A 21,982-nucleotide genomic window follows, 5' to 3' on the forward strand; every position below is an offset into this window, starting at 1 on the left:
TACAGAATTGTAGCATTATAATTCCACTACAACTGCTATGGTTCCATCCTGTGTAATTCTGCAATTTGCAGTTTAGGGAGGAGTATTTCAAATTCTTGCCCAGAGAGCTCTATTGCCTTACCAACCAACAGTCTCCAGGATTCCCTAGAAGGCAACCTCAGCAGTTAAAGTAGAATCATATCACTACCATTTTGTGGTGTGAAAAAGCCTATCGTTTTCAGCTTCCCATCTGAATGCACCTGAAGTCCAGAAGCTACAGTGAACTTTGCTACTGTCTCATCTATGAGAGGCTTTGAAAGCTTGCAACACTTTTTAATGTGCATTTTGGTTGGCCCAAGAAAGGTATCACTGTTTTGTGGATCTTGGATGATGCAGTACTAATAAATGTATGTATGAACTTCTAGGATAATTTTGGGGCAGATATTTCGGCGGTGGAGGCAGCAGTACGAAAGCACGAAGCCATCGAGACGGACATCGTAGCCTACAGCGAGCGCGTGGCCGCTGTGAACGCAGTGGCGGCTGAGCTGGAGACGGAGGGCTATCATGACATCAAGCGGGTGCTGGCGCGCAAGAACAATGTGGCGAGGCTTTGGGACTACCTGCGGGAGCTGGTGGCGGCCCGCCGCGAGCGCCTGATGCTCCATTTTGAGCTGCAAAAGATGTTCCAGGACTTGGCCTACCTCATGGATTGGCTGGAGGAGATGAAGGTAGCGGGGAGCAGGGAAGGAGAAGGTTGTGCATGGTACTTCCAAAGTAGTATGCCCTACCCAGAGCTCTGAATGCTCCTTTTAAAAGCAATTGCTGATGCAGTGGTTTGCAAAGTGCATCCCACAAGTCATCAGGACTTCCCTGGTGCAATACCTGAAGTCCCTGAACAGCCCCCACAAAGCCCCCAGACGAAACAAATGTTTGGGGGGGATTGAGGCAAGTCTGAGGACAGAACTGATGTCCTTTGGGGAACACATGTACCCCAGAGATGACACAATCCCCACCTCTGCCCTAAACACAGGTGCGAACAATGCTTTTATTAATGGGGACAGTGCTGAAATGTTGAGAATAACTGAGTGGGGTGGTTGACTGGACAACAGTTCTGCCAATGTCTGCTATGTCTCCTCACAGGGCCGACTCCAGTCTCAGGACTTTGGAAAACATTTGCATGGCGTGGAGGACCTGCTGCAGATCCATTCTCTGGTGGAGGCCGACATTGCTGTCCAGGCCGAACGAGTGAAAGCCATCAGTTCAGCTGCTCAGCGCTTTGCTGCTTCTGGAGAAGGTGATGGCCTTTCTCTGCTGGGTTTCAAGAGAGAGCTTGCTGGGGAGAGCTGAGTGGGAGATGCCATGATCTGAAACTATGGAATCCACTTTGTTCCCCTGCTTCCAAACCTGGTCTCCTAACTCCAGTTGAGAGCATTGAGAGCAGGTCAGGAACACTGAGAGTAGAAGAATTAGGTCTGGTGTGGATTTAGTTTAAAATCCTAATGTTGCATTTGTCTCCTGCAGGATACAAGCCCTGCGACCCTCACCTTGTCCAAGAGCGTCTATCCACCTTGGACCGGTGCTATCGGGAGCTAGTGGCCCTGGCAGCCCAGCGGCGGGCCAAACTGGAGGAGTCACGCCGCCTCTGGAAGTTTTTCTGGGACATGGGGGAGGAGGAGGCCTGGATCCGGGAGCAGAGCCAAATCCTTTCATCGGACGACTTTGGCAAGGACTTGACCAGTGCCCTCCGCCTCACCAGCAAGCACAATGCCTTCCGCGATGAAATGAGTGGCCGTGCCGGTCCATTGCAGCAGAGTATCTCCGAAGGACGCCAGCTGGTTGCCGAGGGCCACTTTGGGGCCACCGAGGTGGCTGAACGGATACGGGAAATTGAGGAGCAATGGGAGCAGCTGGAAGCGCTTTCGAGCGAACGAGAGCAGCGTCTCCTCCAGGCTTCCAGCTTCTACCAGTTCCAGGCTGATGCCAACGACATGGAGGCCTGGTTGCTGGACGCCCTTCGCTTAGTATCCAGCTCCGACGTTGGCCATGACGAATATTCTACCCAGAGCCTGGTGAAGAAGCACAAGGAGGTGGAGGAGGAGATTCACAACCACCGGCCTACCCTGGACGCCTTGCATGAGCAAGCCCAAAGCTTGCCACCTACTTTTGCCCGCTCTCCTGAGGTAGACGGGCGCCTACCTGCACTGGAGCAGCATTACGAGGAGTTAGTGACGCTGGCAGAGCATCGCAAGCAGGCATTGCAGGATGCCCTCAATCTCTACAAGATGTTCAGCGAGGCCGATGCTTGTGGGCTCTGGATCGGCGAGAGGGAGTACTGGATCGAAACCATGGATGTTCCGGAGAAGCTGGAAGACCTCGAAGTGGTTCAGCAGAGGTGAGTGGACTGACCCAGCATAGAGCTGGAAGGAGTGATCTATCTAGCCCTTGTGTGAACGATGCTTATGATGTTATGGTTTTTTGGTGTTGCTAAATGGTCAGAGCCAGAACATAGAAACATTGGATGACAGCTCCCAGAATCCCCCAGCTGGCATTCCTACTGGTCACTTTCCCAAACAGTGTCAGGAACATATACAGCATGTCTCTCTGATCCGGTCTTTTGATTCTTGTTATCCTAGGTTTGACACACTGGAGCCGGAGATGAATAACTTGGCCTCTCGCATTGCAGCCGTAAATGAGATTGCAAGCCAGCTTTTGGGCACCGACCACAGGAACAAGAACAGCATTCAGACTACTCAAGAGCAGCTCAATACCAGGTGGGTGCCCAGAGATGCCTTTTGGGGGTGACAGAATGGAATACGGGATTGGCCAGTATGAGTACTTTAGCATGTCTACAGGGTAAATGTGAAAACTCCCTATATTAATTGCTATCTATATTCATACTCATATTATTATTTGAGGGACATAAAAGTAGGGCTTGGTTCCCATGCTGCCTCCAGGCTGCACTTTCCCCATGATTATGTATATATTTGGGGAAAGCATGCATTGTTAAAAAGAATGGAGTTTTTGGAAAATACACCACACCAGCACACATTAGTCAGTGAGGAAGATACATTAAGCTTGTGTACCTTAGGAAATGCTCTATATATACATTATGCAATGCACTCTTTTCCATGTGGGAAGGAAAAGAGAAAGTCTTGCAGTACATGACACACAACTGAGATGGGATGCTGGGTGGGATACTGAGAGGGCAATGAAAAGAAAGACGGATGATTTTTCTACTCTCAGGTGGCAGCAGTTCCAAGCCCTGGCCAGCCGGAAGAAAGAGGCCTTGACGTCCGCACTCAGCATCCAGAACTATTACCTGGAGTGCAATGAGACCAAGGCTTGGATGCGGGAGAAAACCAAAGTGATCGAGTCCACCCAAGGCTTGGGCAATGATTTGGCCGGAGTGATGGCATTGCAGCGGAAGCTGGCTGGCATGGAGCGGGACCTGGAGGCCATCCAGGGCAAAGTGCAGGACCTGCGGGAGGAAGCAGCCCGTCTGGCGGAACACCACCCTGAGCAGGCCACCGCCATTTTGGACCGCTTGTCTGAAATCGACGGGACCTGGGATGAGTTGAAGGAGACCATGCGGCACCGGGAAGAGTCCCTGGGAGAAGCCAGCAAACTCCAGGGCTTCCTGCGCGACCTGGATGACTTCCAAGCCTGGCTCTTGCGCACCCAGACCGCCATTGCCTCGGAAGATGTGCCAGCTACTCTGGCGGAAGCCGAGCGCCTCTTGAGCCAGCATGAGACCATCCGGAATGAAGTGGAACACTACAAGGGCGACTACCGGCGCCTGAGGGCCATGGGGGAGGAGGTGACGCAAGGCCACACGGATGCCCAGCATATGTTTCTGCAACAACGTCTCCAAGCCCTTGACACCGGCTGGAACGAACTTGGCCAAATGTGGGAGAACCGCCACCAGTTGCTGTCGCAGGCTTACAGCTTCCAGATCTTCCTGAGGGACACCAAGCAGGTGGAAGGGGTGCTCAGCAACCAGGTATGGCAGAAGTGTCAGCTTTTTACATTGTCCAGAGAGTTTCAATGGGGGGGGGGGGGAATCAACACATAATTGAAAATTGTCCCTTGTTTTAATGTTCTCCATAGTGGCAGCTAATGGTTTTCATGTCTTGGATAGCGGATACCTTTCTGCTTCTAGACTAAATGTTAAATGTGTTGAACCCTGGTCCTCCAAGTGAGATGAAACATGAATGGCCAGAAAATTGATAAGAGAGAGCTGATAGAGAGGAAGAAGAGTTTCCATCTTCTCCTCCTTTCTCGGCATCTGTTACCTGAAGGAGGTCCCCTCGCTGTTGACTAACTTGCATTTTCTCAACACATTTTTGTCTCCAGGAATATGTGCTAACTCACACCAGCATGCCCAGCTCCCTCCAAGCCGCCGAGGCTGCCATCAAAAAGCATGAGGACTTCATGACCACCATGGAGGCCAACGGGGAGAAGATCAAGGGGCTGGTGGACTCTGGGCGGAAGCTGATCTTGGAGGACAGCCTCCATTCTGACAAGATCCAGGAGAAGGTCAATTCCATCGACAGTCGGTGAGTGAGAGCATTCACTGTAGCAGACCTGATTGAAATCTGTTCTTGCGAATGGAGAAGGGTTTAGCCACTTAGAGGAGGCAATGCAGGACAGTCTACTGGTAGATCTTAGTCTGCTGCCACACTGCAGACCTAATGCAGCCTAATGCTGCTTTAACTGTCATGGCTTCGATCTCAAGAGAAACCAGAGTGTTCTTCTACTGAAGAAAAGCAGAACCACTTATATTACATGAGACGGTAATTTGCTAAAGAATACCTTTCATAGGATGGCAACACTGACTTAATTTAATATTAGCAGGAGCTAAAATGATGGTGGAAGGACTAAAACAACAAGGAATGAAACCAAAAAGATGTGTAATTCACATAACAGAACGATTGTGAACAGTAACTCGAATGCTGCATTTTCCTTGTCTTAAAAATAGTTATAAATAAAATGTCATGGTTCCATCCTGTGGGATCCTGGGATTTGCAGTTGGTGGTGAGAGAAGGCTAAACATCTCACACAACCATTGCTTGGAGCCATGGCTGTTAAAGTGGAATCAAACTGCTTTATTTCTGCAATGTGGAGACAACCTCATTAAGGTTTCTGTTGGATACACGGGGGGAAAATCCTCCAAGAAAGAAAGAAAGAACAGATGCCCTGTTCTTTTCCTTCCTGCTCAGGATGATTCCTGATGATTTCTATGAAGTGGTCCCTTTTGAATATCTTATGCCTGTTTCTCCTCTCCCCGTAGGCACAGGAAAAACCAGGATGCGGCCCAAGACCTCCTGGCTCGGCTCCGTGACAATCAGGAACTCCAGCACTTCTTGCAAGATTGCCAAGAGGTGAGTCCAGAGGGAAGAAGAGGGAGAAAAGAGCATCCAGACATAGCTCCATCATGCCTTGGTCCCAGGCATGTCTGGTGAAAGGCCTTCCCTCCATACCAAATGCCATTGCTTTGGCCTCCGAGGGAGAGAAGAGCAGCCAGCATCTGCTGGACCTGTTCCCATCCTCCACTGCCATCCTTTTCCTTATGTGTTATGTCTTTTTTGCATTGTAATATCAAATTAACAATTTGCAAGCCATACTGGGAGGCTTTGTAGCATAAGGCTGGGGATATGAATCCTCTGGATAAATAGCAGCTCAAGGAAGACCAAACTATATTCCAAAGCTTAACGGTGCAAGGTGAAAGTCAACGCAAAGTAAGTAAGGGACAGGTGCAACTCTGAGGCATTTAGACACTTTCCCACCAAACATACAAAAACATAATCATGCATTCCTATGCATGTTTATGCAGGGGTAAACCCCACTGAAACAGCTTTCAAGCTGCACAGGGAATTGAATGTGTTCATAGCTTTAGATCATCTTAATTTTTTCTCCCAGTCTCTAATTAGAGACAATAGTAGACGTTTGTGGGCTGGATGAGGAATCTTTGCAGGCCACATCTGGCCTGGAAGGCAGTGGCTCCCCATCCCAGTTCTAGGTATTTCTAATGGTTCTTGTTAAGCGCCATTGAGTTGATCTCAACCCATGGCAACCCTATGGATGAGACATCTTCAAGATTCCCTGTCCTCCATTGCTCTTCTTAGTTCCTGTGAATTCATATCCATGACCTCCTTAATAGAGTCCATCCATCTAGCATGCATGCAGCCTTCTTCTCTTTCTACTTCCCTTCACGTTTCTTAGCCTTATTATTTTTTCTGATGAGTTGTGCTTTTTCATGATGTGACCAAAGTACGACAGTCTTCCTAGCTCTTCCTAACTCTTCCTTCCTGACTATTCCTAGAGACCCCTAAATAACTCTCTTGCCTTGCCTCTCCCCCAGCTCACCCTGTGGATCAATGAGAAGATGCTCTCCGCTCAGGACATGTCCTACGACGAAGCACGAAACCTCCACACCAAGTGGCAGAAACACCAGGCTTTTATGGCAGAGCTGGCTTCCAACAAGGGCTGGCTGGAGAAGATCCAGAAGGTGGGCCATATCTGAAGAAGGGTTCTAACTCCCCACTCCTCTGCTGTGACTCTTCCTCTTCTTTTTATCAAGCCTTGAAACAACCAACAGGTTGAGTCTCCCTTATCCAAAATGCTTGGGATCAGAGGTGTTTGGGATTTTGGACTTTTGCGAGGAGGGGGGATTTGAGAATATTTCCGTATATCTTTGGGATGGCACCCAAATCTATACATCGAAATTCATTTATGTTCTGTGTACACCCCATAGCATGAAGGTAATTGTATATATAATATTTTAAGCAATTTTGTGTGTACACTGAACAATCGGAAAGCAAAGGTGTCACTATCTTTGCCATCCAGGTTTAATATGGACCAGATTGGCCAGTTTTTTTTGGGTCAGCAATCCCATCAAAATCTGGTGTGGCCCCGACCTTAAGAAGCCATCCACCATTGACCTGTGCCATGCTATCTTTCTAACTCTTCATCCATGTTTCCGTTTTTGGCAGGAAGGGGAGCAATTGGTTGCCGAAAAGCCAGAGCTGGAACCGGTGGTGCAAGAGAAGCTGGAAGGGCTGCAGAAGTCCTGGGAAGAGCTAGAATCCAGCACTCAGAGCAAAGCGCGGTGCCTCTTTGATGCCAACCGGGCCGAACTCTTCACGCAGAGCTGTTCTGCCCTGGAGGCTTGGCTGAGTGGCCTACAGACCCAGCTCCACTCCGATGACTATGGCAAGGACTTGACCAGTGTCAACATTTTGCTCAAGAAGCAGCAGGTGAGCAACAAAGAGAAGACCTTTTGGATTCAGCGGATCCTCTTTACTTGGAAGTAGCACTAGGGGTTTAAGCCACTAGGTCCTTCTTATGGTCCTTCTCCATTTCCACTTCTTTTCTTCCCTTGGTTTTCTTCACTCACCCAGATGCTGGAGAACCAGATGGACGTCCGGGAGAAGGAGGTGGAAGGCCTGAAGTCCCAGGCCTTGGCTCTCACCCAGGAGGACTCCAACACGGTGGAGGTGGATGACAAACTGCGGGCGGTGGAGGACAAGTTTGTGGAGCTACGGGCACCTTTGCGGGAGCGCTGTGAAAAGCTGCTGGCCTCCAAAGAGGAGCACCAGTTCAACCGCGACCTAGAGGACGAAATCGTGAGTGCCAGGAAGAATGTGGAGGGGTGTGTGGTTCCTTTGGAAAGGGTACGTCTTGCACAAATAGTCACTTCATTCTGACAGAGCCGTCCTGCGCTATAGTTCTTTTCACTCTGATGGTAGTTCATCACATAGACTTCTCCAACCCTTGAATAAGCAAGTCTATTGAAGAGGAGAAAGACGTTTTTCAGCTTTTCTCTTTCCCTTGTCTGCTGCAGTTGTGGGTGAAGGAACGGATGCCAATGGCTGTCTCCACTGATCATGGCAAAGATCTTCCCACAGTCCAGCTGCTGATCAAGAAAAACCAGGTAGAGCTTGAGTGAGTGTGTTGTTGCTGTGTGCCTTCAAGACATTTTTGCCTTATGGTGAACTTATCACGGTGTTTTCTTGGCATGATTCATTCAGAGAGGATGTGCCTTTGCCTTCCTCTGAGGCTGAGAGTGTGTGACTTACCCAGGATTCACACAAGTCCTATCTGCACTAGTGCAGGGCAGCCCTGAGTATCCTGTCTCCAGAGTTGCCCAGACCCTTCCCTGTTGCAAAGCTCTCCAAAGGGATGGAGGATGCAACTGGGTGCACTTTGAATGGTTTGAAAATCACCTGTGGAAGAACAAATTAAAATGCACCCGGGGGGGGGGGTGTTATCTTTGGGCAATTGCCCAAAAGCTTTGGGTCACACACATGTGGGGTTTGCAGGATGTGTATCCCATAGTCCCTACTTCCGCACCCATGCATGACTTGTGTGCTAAGGAGAATTTCTCATTCCTTACTCTTTATCCTTATATCTCAGACCCTCCAGAAGGAGATCCAGGGCCATCAGCCGCGCATCAACGACATCCTAGCAAGGTGGCAGGGGCTGGCGATCAGTGGCCTGGAGGCAGAGCTCCAGGGCCATGTGGAGGCATTGCAGGAGATGTGGCAAGAGCTGCAGAACCAAGTGGAGCAGCGGCACGGGCGGCTGGAGCAAGCTCAGATGGCCCAGCAGTTCTACTTTGATGCCGCGGAGGCCGAGGCCTGGATGGGGGAACAGGAGCTTCACATGATATCAGAGGAGAAGGCTAAGGTGCGTGTGAGAAGGATGGGGGCACGGGCAATGAACACACCTGGGCTGTGCATTTCTAAAGAAGCTTTTGGTGCTCTCTCAGATGTACAAGAGCTGATGTGACAGCATCACTCTGTATTTTAATTCATAGCATTTAGTTAGTTGTGCCCTCCGGCGTTGTTGTGTTGTTATGTGCCCTCAAGTCCTTTCAGACTTATGGCAACCCTAAGGCAAAACATGTCATGTGGTTTTCTGGGGCTGAGAGTGTGTGATTCGTCCAAGTCACCCAGTGGCTTTCCAAGGCTGAGCGGGGAATTGAATCCTGGTCTCCAGAGTTATAGTGCCACTCTCAAAGCACTACACTACATTGGCATTCAATTTTAGAGCCTAAAACATGAAGCAACACAAAAGGATGGAAGAAGAAAACAAGAAAACTTAGGCAGAGTTCATAACAACAACAATAACAACAAACAATAAATAATAATAATAATAATAATAATAATAATAATAAACAATAAACATAATTAACCTTCAGCTCTGCTTTGGTGTGAAAGCCCCACTTCACCTCTTCAGATTTATGTTGTTTGCAGTCAGGGAAGAAAGCAGTCCACACATGCCTGGACCAACTCATTTATATCTATTTCAGGACCTGAATATTCATGTTGTATCACAAGTTCTGAGGTTTAGAACTGGGTCACCATTTAAAGCCATGTTCTTGGGCCCTTGGTCCTTGTTGTGCTTCCACTGCTATTACTGTCTCAACTAAAACAGAAGTTCTTTTCCTTCTCTAGGATGAACTCATTGCCCAAGCCATGGTGAAGAAGCATCTGGTGATGGAACAGGCCCTGGAGGACTATGCACAGACCATCCATCAGCTTTCCCTCCAGAGCCGTGACATGGTAAACAATGGGCACCCCGAGAGGTAAGGAAACCCTGAATCCCACATTGCTTTGAAGATTCAGGGTGAATTGTAACAGCCACCCAGGCCTCGCAGTGCCAGCCCTGTTAAGCTGAAGACCTCAGTGGCTTACCCAACTCAACACCAGCTTGGATAGGTAGGATGGTCACCACTCCAATACATCTAATCTGCCTGAGTTCAGAAACCTAGACTTTTAAGAGCACCAAGGACATGAAAATAACTCAGTGGGGTCATTTGAAGATTCCCCAGGAGACCCAAGTCCATTCCCAGAGCCTGAGATTCCCCATACCTGTCCTAGGCAGAATCTACATGGCAGAATTAATGCAGTTTGACACCACTTTGAGTGCCAGGGCTCAATGCAACAGAATTCTAGGATTTGTCATTTGACGAGATACTTAGCCTTCTCTATCAGAGAGCGCTGGTGCCACCACAAACTGCAAATCCCAGGGTTCTATAGGATGGAGCCATGGCAATTCAATCAGTGTTAAACTGCATTCATTTTGCAGTGTGGCAGTGGCCCTAGGCTGTTAGAAAGAGTAGGCAACTTGCTAGGCAGGGAGTCTGGGATGCCATGCAACACAAGAATAGGAGAAGAGCTGACCCACATTTAGTAGACCATTTCTGCTAGCTTGAAACTCACAGTGCAGAATCTTCCTTGGCATCCATAGCTGACTTCTCATCTCCTCCCTCCTTATCTCTTCTTTCCCCTTTCTGGACAGCGAGCGGATCAACCTCCGGCAGGGCCAAGTGGACAAGCTCTACGCCAGCCTGAAGGACTTGGCCGAGGAGCGCCGTGCCAAGTTACAGGAGCAGCTCCGGCTCTGCCAACTAAAGCGGGAGGTGGATGACCTGGAGCAGTGGATCTCCGAAAGGGAGGTGGTGGCTGCCTCTCACGAACTTGGGCAGGACTATGAACATGTCACGGTGAGTCTGACGCTCTCGGGGCCATAGATGCTGGCGAAATGTCTTCTAGAACACGGCCACGTAGCCCCAAAAACCCACAAAAAACCCTATGTCTTTTATATTGCTTCAACCTTGTGGTTTTTTTGTAATGCAATGGTTGTTGAATTGTTTTTAAACGTATCCGCTAATAATTATTTTAACTGCACTCTGCTTTTAAAATATTTGTTCATAAACTGCCATCTGGGTGCAGTGGCATGAGTGTTGGACCAGTACACTAAGAGACCAGTGTTTGAATTCTTGCCTGGCCATGGAAACCATATGGGCCAGTCATATTCTCTCAGCCTCAGAGAAAGGCAGTGGAAGACCCTCTCTGAACAAATTATCTCAAAACAAAACAAAAACTTAGGGTTGCCCTAAGCGGGCACCTGGACTTGGTCTCCTGGGCCCCTTCCAACTTTGTGACTCTATGACGATGGTGATGGTCATTGTGATTTTGATGTGCAGATGCTCCGGGACAAATTCAGGGAGTTTTCGCGTGACACAAGCACCATTGGCCAGGAGCGGGTAGACAGTGTCAACCAGCTAGCGGACGACATGATCTCCGCAGGCCACTCTGAGAACGCCACCATCGCTGAGTGGAAAGACAGCCTGAATGAGGCCTGGGCAGACCTCCTGGAACTCATTGACACCAGGAGTCAAATGCTGGCCGCCTCCTATGAGTTGCATCGCTTCTACCATGACGCCCGTGAGACTCTCAGCCAAGTCCAGAACAAGCAGAAGCAGCTTCCCGACGAAGTGGGACGGGACCTGAACACGGCTGAGGCCATGCAACGGATGCACAGCGCTTACGAACATGACATCCAGGCCCTGAGCGCCCAGGTAGGCTGCTTGGGGTTTATGGGTGGGAGAAACACTTAGAGCACTCTCCAAATTCTGTTGAACCATTGGAAATAAAGGTAGATTTCTCTACAGACACCAGGGAAATGACTTAAAATTTGCAAAACAAGTCCACAAAAGAGCATAGTTCCCCAAACGTCAGCTTTACCCACTCCTTGTTGGAAGGAACACATTTTGGTACAAAGGCATGTGCCCCAGCAAATTCCCAAAGTACAAATCAGAACAAAAACCTGGAAAGCACATATTCACAGTAGAAGAATAAAAGTCCCCATGCGCAGTGCGATGGTCCAAAAACTTTAATATCTTAAAAAACCCAATGCGTTTCAGCCTTGTCATCGAATGGCCTTCTTCATGGGCTATTATAAAATAAATACAAGTACATTTGTTATAGTTGTGGGATTGGGACAACACATAAATGACCTCTAAAAACATAATTTCTTTAAAAATAAATGAGTATCTATTATCCCTGTTATCACATACATACCTATTACCAGAAATTTCTGGAGCTGCGGTCTGCACTCTTATTGAAGTGGACACCCTGAGTATTGGAAGGAAGGGACTAGGACTCCTAATAGGTTACTATAGATTATAATTGGTGACAAGGCTCATGGCTTCTTTGTCTCAACAGGTGAAGCAGGTGCAGGATGATGCTGCCCGGCTGCAGAAAGCCTATGCTGGAGAGAAGGCGGACGATATCCGGAGGCATGAGCAATCCGTGAGCGAGGCATGGTCCGACCTACTCAGCAGTAGCAGCGGCCGCCGACACCTCCTCATGGACACCGTTGACAAGTTCCGTTTCTTCCGCATGGTGCGCGACCTCCTCCTTTGGATGGATGACGTCAACCTCCAGATAGACGCTCAGGAGAAGCCCAGGTAAGGGGACATGGGCACCAATGGTAGATGGCTGACCAGATCTGAGGCCAAGATTCAACAGAGTGCGGGACTGGGATTTTGGAAATCCAGGTTCCAAAGACACCCCTGAGCCACAAAATTCCCCGGCTCATCTTGGTCACCTGTCACCTTCTCTCTCAATTGGCCTACTTCACAATATCGTTGTGAGGATAAAAGTGCGGAGGATGAGAACCTTGTATACCTCACAAGAAGAAAAGCAGGATAGAAATGTAGATTATAAGTCGACGATGTATAAGGTCATGAGGCCAAAATTATGGGTTATGATAAGTTGAGGGTGAAACTTAGGAGCATGTAACAAAGGATCTGAAGAATGAAGCAAAAGAAAACAGTGCCAAAGAACTTCCAAAATTCCCGCAGGCAAAACTGTGATCACACTAAAGTCTGGATGGATAAAAGAGTAGAAGGGGGTCAGTGCTTCCAGGGCAGATTAAACTCTTGCCTTTCACTATGGAATTGTTTTATATGAGTTAAAGTACAGTATTTATACTGACCCATGGATAAGTCGACTCAGATTTTTGGGTTGGTTTTTTGACAAAAAATTCTAGACTTATACATGAGGACATACAGCACATGAAGACACATATCTTTCCCCAATCTCCCAGGGATGTATCAGCCGCCGATTTGGTCATCAAGAATCACCAGGGCATCAAGGCTGAAGTCGAGGCCCGGAGCGACAGCTTCAATGACTGCATTGCCATGGGCAATGAGCTGCTGGCCAAAGGACACTATGCTTCAGACAAGGTGAGAAGTGATACAGCTGGTTTTGGATCTGCAGAAGAGGACTTGCTTATGGCTTAGCAAGGTGCAGTCCTCCAGATGTTGCTGGGCCACAACACCCATCATGTCTTACTCAGGGTTTTTATGGGTTTTTGGGGCTATGTGGCCATGTTCTGGAAGAATTTATTCCTGGAGTTTCACATGTATCTGTGGTTGCATCTTCAGAGAAGACTCATCTGAAGATGCCAGCCACAGATGCAGGTGAAACTCCAGGAATAAATTCTTCCAGAACATAGCCTGAAAAACCTACAACTATGGATGCCGGCCATGAAAGTGGCATATATTGTCTGGCAAAAAGGAAATCAATAACTCCAGGATATGAATTTGCAACCTGAGTTCCTCTTGTTTCCCAACTTTCTGTGTTTTCTCCCCGTCCAGATTGCAGAGAAACTGACCCAGCTCCAGGACCGGCGGAAGGAGATCAACAACAAATGGCGGGAAAAAATGGACTGGCTACAAATAGGTAAGATGGAAGCAAGGAAGAAGAGGGAAGGATACTTGGATGTGGGGGAATGAGAGAACGGTATCATGGAGATCTTTAGGGCAGGTGTTCGAACCTGTTGAGTATCCAGCAGTTCAAAGCTACTTGAATCCCAAACTGGTAAAAATATGGGTTGATAAGCCTTAACATGATCCTGCTTTTCCCCCAGTTTGGGATTCAAGGTGGCTTACAACAGATAAGAAGTACATAGTTAACATCCACTAAATACAAGAATTAAAAGATGCTTAGACTACAAATAAACTAAAAGCCTAACAGCTGTCCTTCCAAGGTCTGCCTAAAAAAGAGAATTGAAGGGGAAAGGCATCACACCGATGACGCCAGTTAGAAGGAAATTTCAAAGATCTGGGTCACCAAAAAGTATCCCTAAGACATTACTTAAAGGTTGGCATTCAAGGAGGGCTTGCAGAACAGAGCGTAGCTTACAAGCCGGATTCCATTACTGTAGATGGTCCTTCAGAGAACCCTCTTGCAAGCCATTCAAAGCTTTGAATATTGAGAGACAAGTGCTTTGAATTGTGGTCAGGAAGAAGCCAGTATAGCTGGCAGAGAATTAGGAGCTTTGTGTTCAGATTCTTGGACCCATTCACTACCTCCCTCTATTTTCTCCCATTTTCCCCTTTGCAGTCATGGAGGTGCTGATGTTTGGGCGCGATGCAAGCATGGCAGAGGCCTGGTTGTCCAGCCAGGAGCCCATTGTGCGTTCGGCTGAACTGGGCGGCAACGTGGATGAAGTGGAGAACCTCATCAAGCGTCACGAGGGCTTCCAGAAATCGGCTGCTGCCTGGGAGGAACGCTTTATGGCCTTGGAGAAGCTCACAACGGTGAGTGGGCAAGGGACATGACAAGAGAAAGTGTGATGTGTGCAATGTGTACCTTCTTGGTTCAGTTCTGCACTAAAGGAGGCTTTGCCCCTTGATTTGGAGGAGAATCACTACTCTTGGTGCCTTCCAAGGATGCATCTACACTGTAGGAATAATGCAGTTGGACACCACTTTAAATGCTATATCTCCACTTGTAGGTTAACTTTCTCTGCCAAAGAGTGCTGGTGCCTCACAAAACTGCATATCCGAGGATTATGTCGGATGGAGTTGTGGCAGTTAAAGTGGTGTCAAACTGCATTGTTTCTACAGTGTAGGTACACGGTCCTCTGGACAACAGGAGCATCCAGGGCCAGAAAAAAGGGCTTCATTTGGCCCACAAACCTGTGTGTCCTGCATCACAGACGCTGCATGGAGCAAACGAGTGATGGGGGGAAAGCAAATAGCTTTCCAAGTCCCTGTTTTTAATGTTATGATTCCCTCGGCAGCCTCTTCCATAAGTGCTTCTTTCTTTCTTCCCTCAAGCTGGAAGAGAATGAACGTCGCCGGCGTGAGCAGGAAGAGGCGAGGAAAAGGAGGCCTCCGACGCCATCCGCACCAGAACCTGCAACCGTGACACCTCAGGCTCTGCAACTGGAAGGGCAGCAGGCTCCCAGTGATGTGAACCGGTGAGAACTGGGGAGCCACCTGCTTTGGGGGAAGATGGACACAAAAGTAGCACCGCTGTGATCTTTGGAATAGCGGTATAGAAATAAATTATATTATTATTAATATTATTAGGTTGAGCGGAGGGTTTGCGGAGGGCGAACATATGCTTCATACAGTACTTACAGTTGCAACACTAAGAACACCATTCACCATTCAAATTACATCATTATAGGAATCGACCCGGATAGTAGCTTTCTCTGAAGCCCAGAATTGTTCCAGCAATGTAGTATTTAAGGTTGGGGCAGGAGTGGCTTTGACTGAATATCAACGTATTGTTGTTACTTTGGCCATACAGTCCTAAAACTGGAGAAAGAATCCAGCAGCGATCATGTTTTTGGAGAGTCACAAAACTGTCAGCAACTGGGGCAGCAAAGCCTGGGCAAAGCCATCATTTGGAAAACCTATCCCTTTTTTTAACACCTCCCCAAGTTTCCAAGCCAGTATAACCATTTGTTTAGGAGATGCTGGGAATTACCTTCCCTAAAGAGGACCATTTCCTAACTATAGAAAGCCCTAGGGCCCTTCCATACTACCCAGTTAGAGCCCTATACTATGGCAACATCCTATGAAATCCTATGATTTGCAGCTTAGGAAGGGTTATCTTGAATTAGGCGTCAGGTAGGAGTTCTAGTGTCTCACCATCTCCTATCTCTCTCAGGAGCCCTGGAGAGCGAGGTTTGTCTCTGGAGTTGCCCTCTCTGAATGGGATCGACCATGACTCTGAAACCACCCAGGTGAGGAACAGATATTGGGGAAGGATGGAGAGTGATGAAACGGAAGGAAAAGACACACAGAGCGGATTGTTTGGCTACCAGGGCATCGCTGGTTGGTTGGTTGGGAGGACCAGACCTAGTCCACTAGCAAGCTTGAGGCAGGAATGCGGAACCACAGAGTGGCAAAAGGCATGCGCTCAAATACCCTGAATTTAATATGCACAATGCAACATTTCTCACCTGCAGCTCCACACGTCTGTCCTCCCCATTCTCTGGCAGCTGCCAGGAGGTTCAAACCTAAGCAGAACACAGTGCTTGACAACTGCCTTGGGTGGGGTTTTTGGATGTTGCACAAGGGGTTAGCAAGTATTGCCTTGCACACCATTCAGAAGAAGACCTATCCATTGTACATCACCAACATAATTCCAGCCTTAGAATGAGAGAATCCCGAGGCCAGTAGTTTGCTTGGAGCATCAGGAGTGAATGGAGCACATAACCCATACATGCAAAAGTCCTCTTCTGGTTTCCCTGAACTGGGGAAGAAGGGGTAGAATGGTTTTGGTGTTTCTGTTTTAAACACCTGGGAATTAGAAACCCCTTAGCAGCATCCTGAATACTATACAGAGAACTACCTGTAGATTTGGACTACAGAGGATGGTGGGCTGTCCATTGCTAAAGATCTTCAGGCCAAACAGCCGTTGTTGGGAATGCTTTTTGGTCTGGATTCCCTTGTACCAAAGGACTGTACTACTTACTCTGTCCCATTCTTCTTGCTCTGTCCCACTCTTCACAGATTTCGGAGACATCTGCTACAGTGAACGGGTCGCAGCTGGACTCAGGGTCCAAAGGCAAGGAGCCAAGCCCAACTCCCTCGCCAAAGCCCCGTTCAAAAACGCCGACCCTTGGCACCGATCCCACCCAGTCGGCCACGCTGCCTCCGCGAACGCCGGATCCCTCAGCCACAGAACAGATGGAAGGGATGCTGTATCGGAAACAAGAAATGGAATCACACGGCAAAAAGGCAGCCAACAGGTGATGCCTCCATGTGTGTGTTTGTATACATGTGTGCACACATACACATGTATATGAGTAAGGGCTAGGTATGGCATGGGAAGGATGGTCAAAGCTTGAGCCTGGAAATGTTACTTTTTTGGACGACAGCTCCCAAGTCAAAGATTCTGGGAGTTGTAGTGCACACTGGCTTTAAGTGTGCAAATGCACTCCAGAGGGAAAAGAAGGGGTCCTTGGAGAAATGCTCACTCTTCTCCTTTTGCTTCCTCGCCAGGTCCTGGCAGAACATCTACTGCATTGTACGGAAAGGCAACTTGGGCTTTTATAAAGACAACAAGAATGCCAGCAACGGGATCCCCTACCACGGCGAAGCCCCCGTCAGCTTGCAGGGGGCACAGTGCAGCGTAGCTTTGGACTACAAGAAACGGAAGCACGTCTTTAAGCTCGGGTAGGTTGGCAAGCTACTTTGGGGCCTAGAAACATTTGGCTATACTTCCCAATGTTAATGTTCCCTCTGGGCATATCTGCATGGACCATTTGCGGTGATTTCCCCCCAACTATCACATTGCCTTGTCCGTGTGACTCAGACTGTCTACATGTGAGAAGGGCAGTCCTGCAGCACATATGAACCATCCTTTCCTTAATCTGCTTTTAAAAACCTACCTTTTGCTCCAGATTGTCCCAGAAAATCTGGAGCACTCTGGAGTGCAGCTGTCTACATATACTTTCCACTGTGCTGCCCAGTGTTGGCACCACATTTGAAAGTCACTTCTTTGTGGCCACAGCAAGGTGTCCAGCCATGTCAGGAACACCGGGCACCTTGTTTTCGATCTCGGAGGGAGCAACTTGCATTGGCAATGGCGGGTGGCATAGCAGGATGCTGTGTAGACAGCTGCCCGCCATTGCTTGGGAGTGCGGAGGTAACACAGGGAATTCAGGGCAGCCCAGAGTATTCAGGCTGGTGTAGACGAACCTTTGGATTACCAGTGCTCAACTGAATTGTGAAGGGAAGAAGAATTGTGTGGCACCACGCAAAGGGAAGGATGAATAATTTTGCCATCTAAAAGTACATGTTATACACATAATTCTATGAAGAGGAATCTTGTAGCATCTTTGAGCAAAGGATGTCGTAGCAGACACTTTTGTAGACTTGGGGTCTACTTTCCCAGATGCTGTGAAAGCTTATGCTACAACCTCTTTTGCTCAAAGGTGCTATGAGATCCCTTTGCATACTGATATTCCAGACTAACACGGCTATGTCTCTGAATTCTACCCACAAAGTACTATGGCTTTTTATCTCTTTCCCTCTTCTATAACCAGCATGTAAAACATTTCCAAGGTCTGCAGTGGAGGGGTTGGCGTTTGGAAAGGATATCAAAGCAGGCATTGGGGTTCAATCTTCTTCTCTTTCTGTGTGGCAGGTTAACAGATGGAAAGGAATACTTATTCCAGGCAAAGGACGAGGTGAGTCCATCTCCATTTCCATTAATCCCATTCCTATAGCCTCCAGCCATCTGCTTCACCTCATGCCCAAATCCTGCCACATCTCCCAGCTTGCACTCTTGCTACAAAACTGTTTTATATCAAGCCAGACATTGGGCCTTCTAACTCCGTATTCCCTGCATCCCCAGTTCTCCATCTTGTTGCTGAATCCCATACCATTTGGGACTTGTGCATATCAAAACATGACCAAAATTAGGAACCATGGATTGCTATTGGTTCTCCAGGGTTGCAGATTAGGGTCTCCTCATCTCCTTTCTGGAGAGGCCAGAAATTGAAATGTGGGTCTTTCTCCATGCAGAGAAGCAGCTCTCTCCCTCTTTTTCATGTCTCTGGAGGACCCAGACTGCAGAATTAACGCAATTTGACACCGCTTTATGGCTCCTTCCTATGGGATCCTGGGATGTGTAGTGTGTTGTAGCACCAGGAGAGAAGGCTAAACATCCCACAAAACTGCCAACCCCATAACATGGCGCCATGGCAGTTAAAGTGGTGTCAAGCTGCATTATTTCTGCAGCTTACTTTGAGGACTGGATAGCTCCAGCTAAAGCCCAGAGAGGGGTCTCTGCCCCATTGGCACAGAAGCTCCCCTAGAGGAGGGTACACTCTGCACATACTCAGAGGCGTTGCCAGTTCATACTCTGTCTCCTCTTGTCCCCCACTCCAGGCTGAGATGAGCAGCTGGATGCGAGTCATCAATGCCACGGCCGCCCGGGCAGCGCCAGCCCACGGCCCTCCAGAAGAGCAAGCGCCGCTCATCAGCAAAGGAATGACCCGGGCCCTGAGCATGCCTCCCGTCACTTCCAACAGCGGCCCGGAAGGGACTGTCACCCTGCGGAGCAAAGAGACCAAGGAAAAGGACCGTGAGAAACGCTTCAGCTTTTTTAAGAAGAACAAATAGCGGGGAGGTCGCCACGTACCTAGAGAGAGGGTCGGGCTGGGAGGGGGCGGCTGGATCTGTACAAACACCCGACTTCGGACCTCCGGGGCAGGGCACGGCGAGGGGTCTCAGGCAGGTTGGGCGCGGGGTGCCTGGGGTGCGACACACGCCTGGCGGACGTCCCGGTTCTTCGCCGTCTTCTCTTTGTAATGCCGCCAATTGCATGAAGCATCTCCAAACTTTGCAAGGAGTGCCCAGCCTCCTGCCTTCTCATCCTCTCCCTCCTAAAAGAAAAGAAAAAACGAAACACAAACCACACTGCCTCTGTCGAAACGTGTTCCTAAGAGTTTGGGGGAGAGCAGCTGTTTCCGGGTGGGACGGGACGGGACGGAAAGTGGACGTTGCGGGTGCGTCTGGGATGCCCCATTCCAGCACCGTTGTCTTTATGGGCACAGGGATGCTTGCTTTCATCCTGCGGCGATGGCACGATCAAGAGATGTTGGGTATGGAAGGGGTTGTTTCAGCTTCCGTGGTTGAGGACTTTTGCCTAAGTTATCACCCCTCTCACCGCTGGGCTCCCAGTTTCTATTCCCTTTGGTGTTTCCCCTGCCACTGGTGTGCTTCGAGACGGTCAGTTTGGTGACCCATCTTGAGACCGACCCCAGGTTTCAAGTGATGTACCCAGATCTCATGTGAGGCACAATAGCAGCCCAGAGGCACAAGACCTGTTTCAGGGGTCCATCATGTCTTGAGGTCTTTCCCTGAGGTCAGTATAGACCAAGGCAAACCTGGGCTGAGTAGGTAGCAGAACCTGCTTCTCCAAGTAGAGAAGAAAAAAGGGTAGAGCGGCATCTTACTAGTGGTTGCAAGCCCTCTTTCCCCCAACCTTTTCCGAATCAAAGTGAAAAAAACATGTCCCCATGATCCAATGGTCATCTGCCATGGTCAGTGGTTTGAAATTCTGGAGATCCACCTACTTTCTAAAACCAGTAGCCAAGGTGGTCAAGCCTTCTCCTCACCCGTTATTACATTGGTTGGGCCCATGGCTTGGGACATTGCTTTGCATAGTTGTGAATCGGGGAACGGGGATCGAATGGATGTTGATGGGGGAAAAGGTACTGAGCCTCTTCCCTAAAAGCTGCTCTTGCCCTGAGCCTACCTTCTCCTTTCCAATGCTTCTTCCGATGGCAGATGGTTCCATGTTCAAAAGGCAGAAACTGAAGGATTGAGACGAGGCTGAGCTTTTTTCCTTGGTGTCTTTTTGGGCAACCTCTGCCCCTTGGCCCACCCCAGCCTTCTCAGCTATGTCTCGAAAGACACATTTCAACATTCCCAAAACGCTCTGCCAGGACGGATTGTGGGGAAATCTGAAGCAATGGGTGGCTGTTTGGTTGGCATCATCCGCGGAAAGGGGTACAAAGAGACAGATGTTGAAACAGCTTTGGGGCGAAGGCAGGCCAACTGAGGGTTCTTATAGCAATTCTGTGCCCCCAAACTTCTATACCTAAAACCACCCCCTTCCTATACTTCCCCCTCTCCTATGGCAAAACTTAGGGGCAGATAGCAAAGGATCTAAAGGACGAAGCAAAGCAAAACGGTGTCAAAGAACCCAAAAGACGTAACTTTCTGTGCTTACTCTTAAGGCTGGATGGATGAGAGAGTAGAGAGAGCCCATGCTTCACGTATTATACTCTTGCTTTTCAACAGGAGATGGTTCCTCCTTTTAAATAAGAGTTAAGAAACAGTACTTACATTGACCCATGGATAAGTCACCTTTGGGTTTTTGGGGTCACTTTTTGGACTTATACATGAGTATATACAGCACTTGCTGTGTGAGGCGAGACTGAAGGTTGAAAAAGATGCTCAAGCATCACTTGGTGGAAAGAGTACCTTTTCTCACATTTGGTTACATTTCCAGCACCTTAATGTAGACTCTCTCTGAAACGAGAGGCTCCTTTTCCCGGTGAGTAAGACTTACTAAGACCTGCTGCGGAAACTACCACTGATCTTCATATCGGTGGCAGTGACTTCTTTATCCGGAGGGAGACTGTTTTTATATAGGGCCCTCTAAATCCATATTCTCTACATCTCTGGATAAAGCAGAAGCCGCCTTCGGTGGGAAAGACCCGGCCAGCTGTGTCCCATCGAAACCAGCACCCCGGAAACCACTTGAACTGGGAGAAGTTGCTGGGAAGGAGTTACTACTTCTGCGGAAGACGGGCGCCGCTGCATCTTGGGTTCAGGCGCTCTGCCTCTGGAGAAGCATCCGTGTCGCGGCAATGAGACGCAGAGACAGGAATGGGGGTGCAAAACTTAGCTGGCCAGGTCTTGGCCAGCCCTTTTTATTCACATCAGGGTTACATCAGGTTTACATTGTCTCATAGTACATCAGAAGGCAACTTGTGAAATCAGGGACCAATGTGTATTCAGGAGAATTCCAATTAGCAAAGGGAGCAGGATGTGTACACTGTCTCAGCCGAATCAACATGGGCTTATCCAATTAGGGATAAAGCATTGTCAACCAGAAGGCGAGTCATAATCCCGTGGTTTGCCAGCGGGGTTATCACATCTCATTCTTGGTAAACATTGCTATCCTGGGAGGGGCGCATCCCTGGGGCTCGCCAGGGGATGCTACACATCCGGAAGAGCATTTTGTGTTTGCGGTGGCGTCTGCTCCGATCTCCTTCTTTCTTTGGACAAATAAAGAGAATCTGTAGAGAGGGAGCCGGGTCGTTTTCATTCCTATCCGCCTGAACGCAAACCCAGAGGCTTAAAAGACTGGTTAAGCCATCGTCC

At 48.7% G+C, this 21,982-nt stretch overlaps 1 protein-coding gene across 2 annotated transcripts in view; it reads left to right on the forward strand.

Annotated features, from left to right (window-relative positions):
• The window catches only part of SPTBN2 (spectrin beta, non-erythrocytic 2), a 58,195-nt gene extending 36,302 nt beyond the window's left edge, over positions 1-21,893 (forward strand). For both annotated transcript variants that reach the window (XM_089482868.1, XM_089482869.1), the window contains 25 exons: positions 405-707; positions 1,120-1,273; positions 1,501-2,371; positions 2,613-2,750; positions 3,223-3,979; positions 4,333-4,535; positions 5,270-5,360; positions 6,341-6,487; positions 6,972-7,235; positions 7,380-7,604; positions 7,823-7,912; positions 8,395-8,667; positions 9,438-9,568; positions 10,285-10,489; positions 10,973-11,347; positions 11,994-12,238; positions 12,880-13,018; positions 13,433-13,517; positions 14,181-14,377; positions 14,900-15,042; positions 15,741-15,816; positions 16,589-16,827; positions 17,081-17,254; positions 18,228-18,270; positions 18,974-21,893. In XM_089482868.1, the coding sequence (XP_089338994.1) occupies positions 405-707; positions 1,120-1,273; positions 1,501-2,371; positions 2,613-2,750; positions 3,223-3,979; positions 4,333-4,535; positions 5,270-5,360; positions 6,341-6,487; positions 6,972-7,235; positions 7,380-7,604; positions 7,823-7,912; positions 8,395-8,667; positions 9,438-9,568; positions 10,285-10,489; positions 10,973-11,347; positions 11,994-12,238; positions 12,880-13,018; positions 13,433-13,517; positions 14,181-14,377; positions 14,900-15,042; positions 15,741-15,816; positions 16,589-16,827; positions 17,081-17,254; positions 18,228-18,270; positions 18,974-19,207 (5,802 nt within the window). In that variant the 3' untranslated portion in view covers positions 19,208-21,893. The remainder of the gene's footprint in view (positions 1-404; positions 708-1,119; positions 1,274-1,500; positions 2,372-2,612; positions 2,751-3,222; positions 3,980-4,332; positions 4,536-5,269; positions 5,361-6,340; positions 6,488-6,971; positions 7,236-7,379; positions 7,605-7,822; positions 7,913-8,394; positions 8,668-9,437; positions 9,569-10,284; positions 10,490-10,972; positions 11,348-11,993; positions 12,239-12,879; positions 13,019-13,432; positions 13,518-14,180; positions 14,378-14,899; positions 15,043-15,740; positions 15,817-16,588; positions 16,828-17,080; positions 17,255-18,227; positions 18,271-18,973) is intronic.
• The last annotated feature ends 89 nt before the right edge of the window (positions 21,894-21,982 follow it).

This window comes from Sceloporus occidentalis, unplaced genomic scaffold, assembly GCF_023333645.1.
Source record: "Sceloporus occidentalis isolate IW3139 unplaced genomic scaffold, rSceOcc1.0.p SCAF_20, whole genome shotgun sequence".
Taxonomy (NCBI): Eukaryota; Metazoa; Chordata; class Lepidosauria; order Squamata; family Phrynosomatidae; genus Sceloporus; species Sceloporus occidentalis.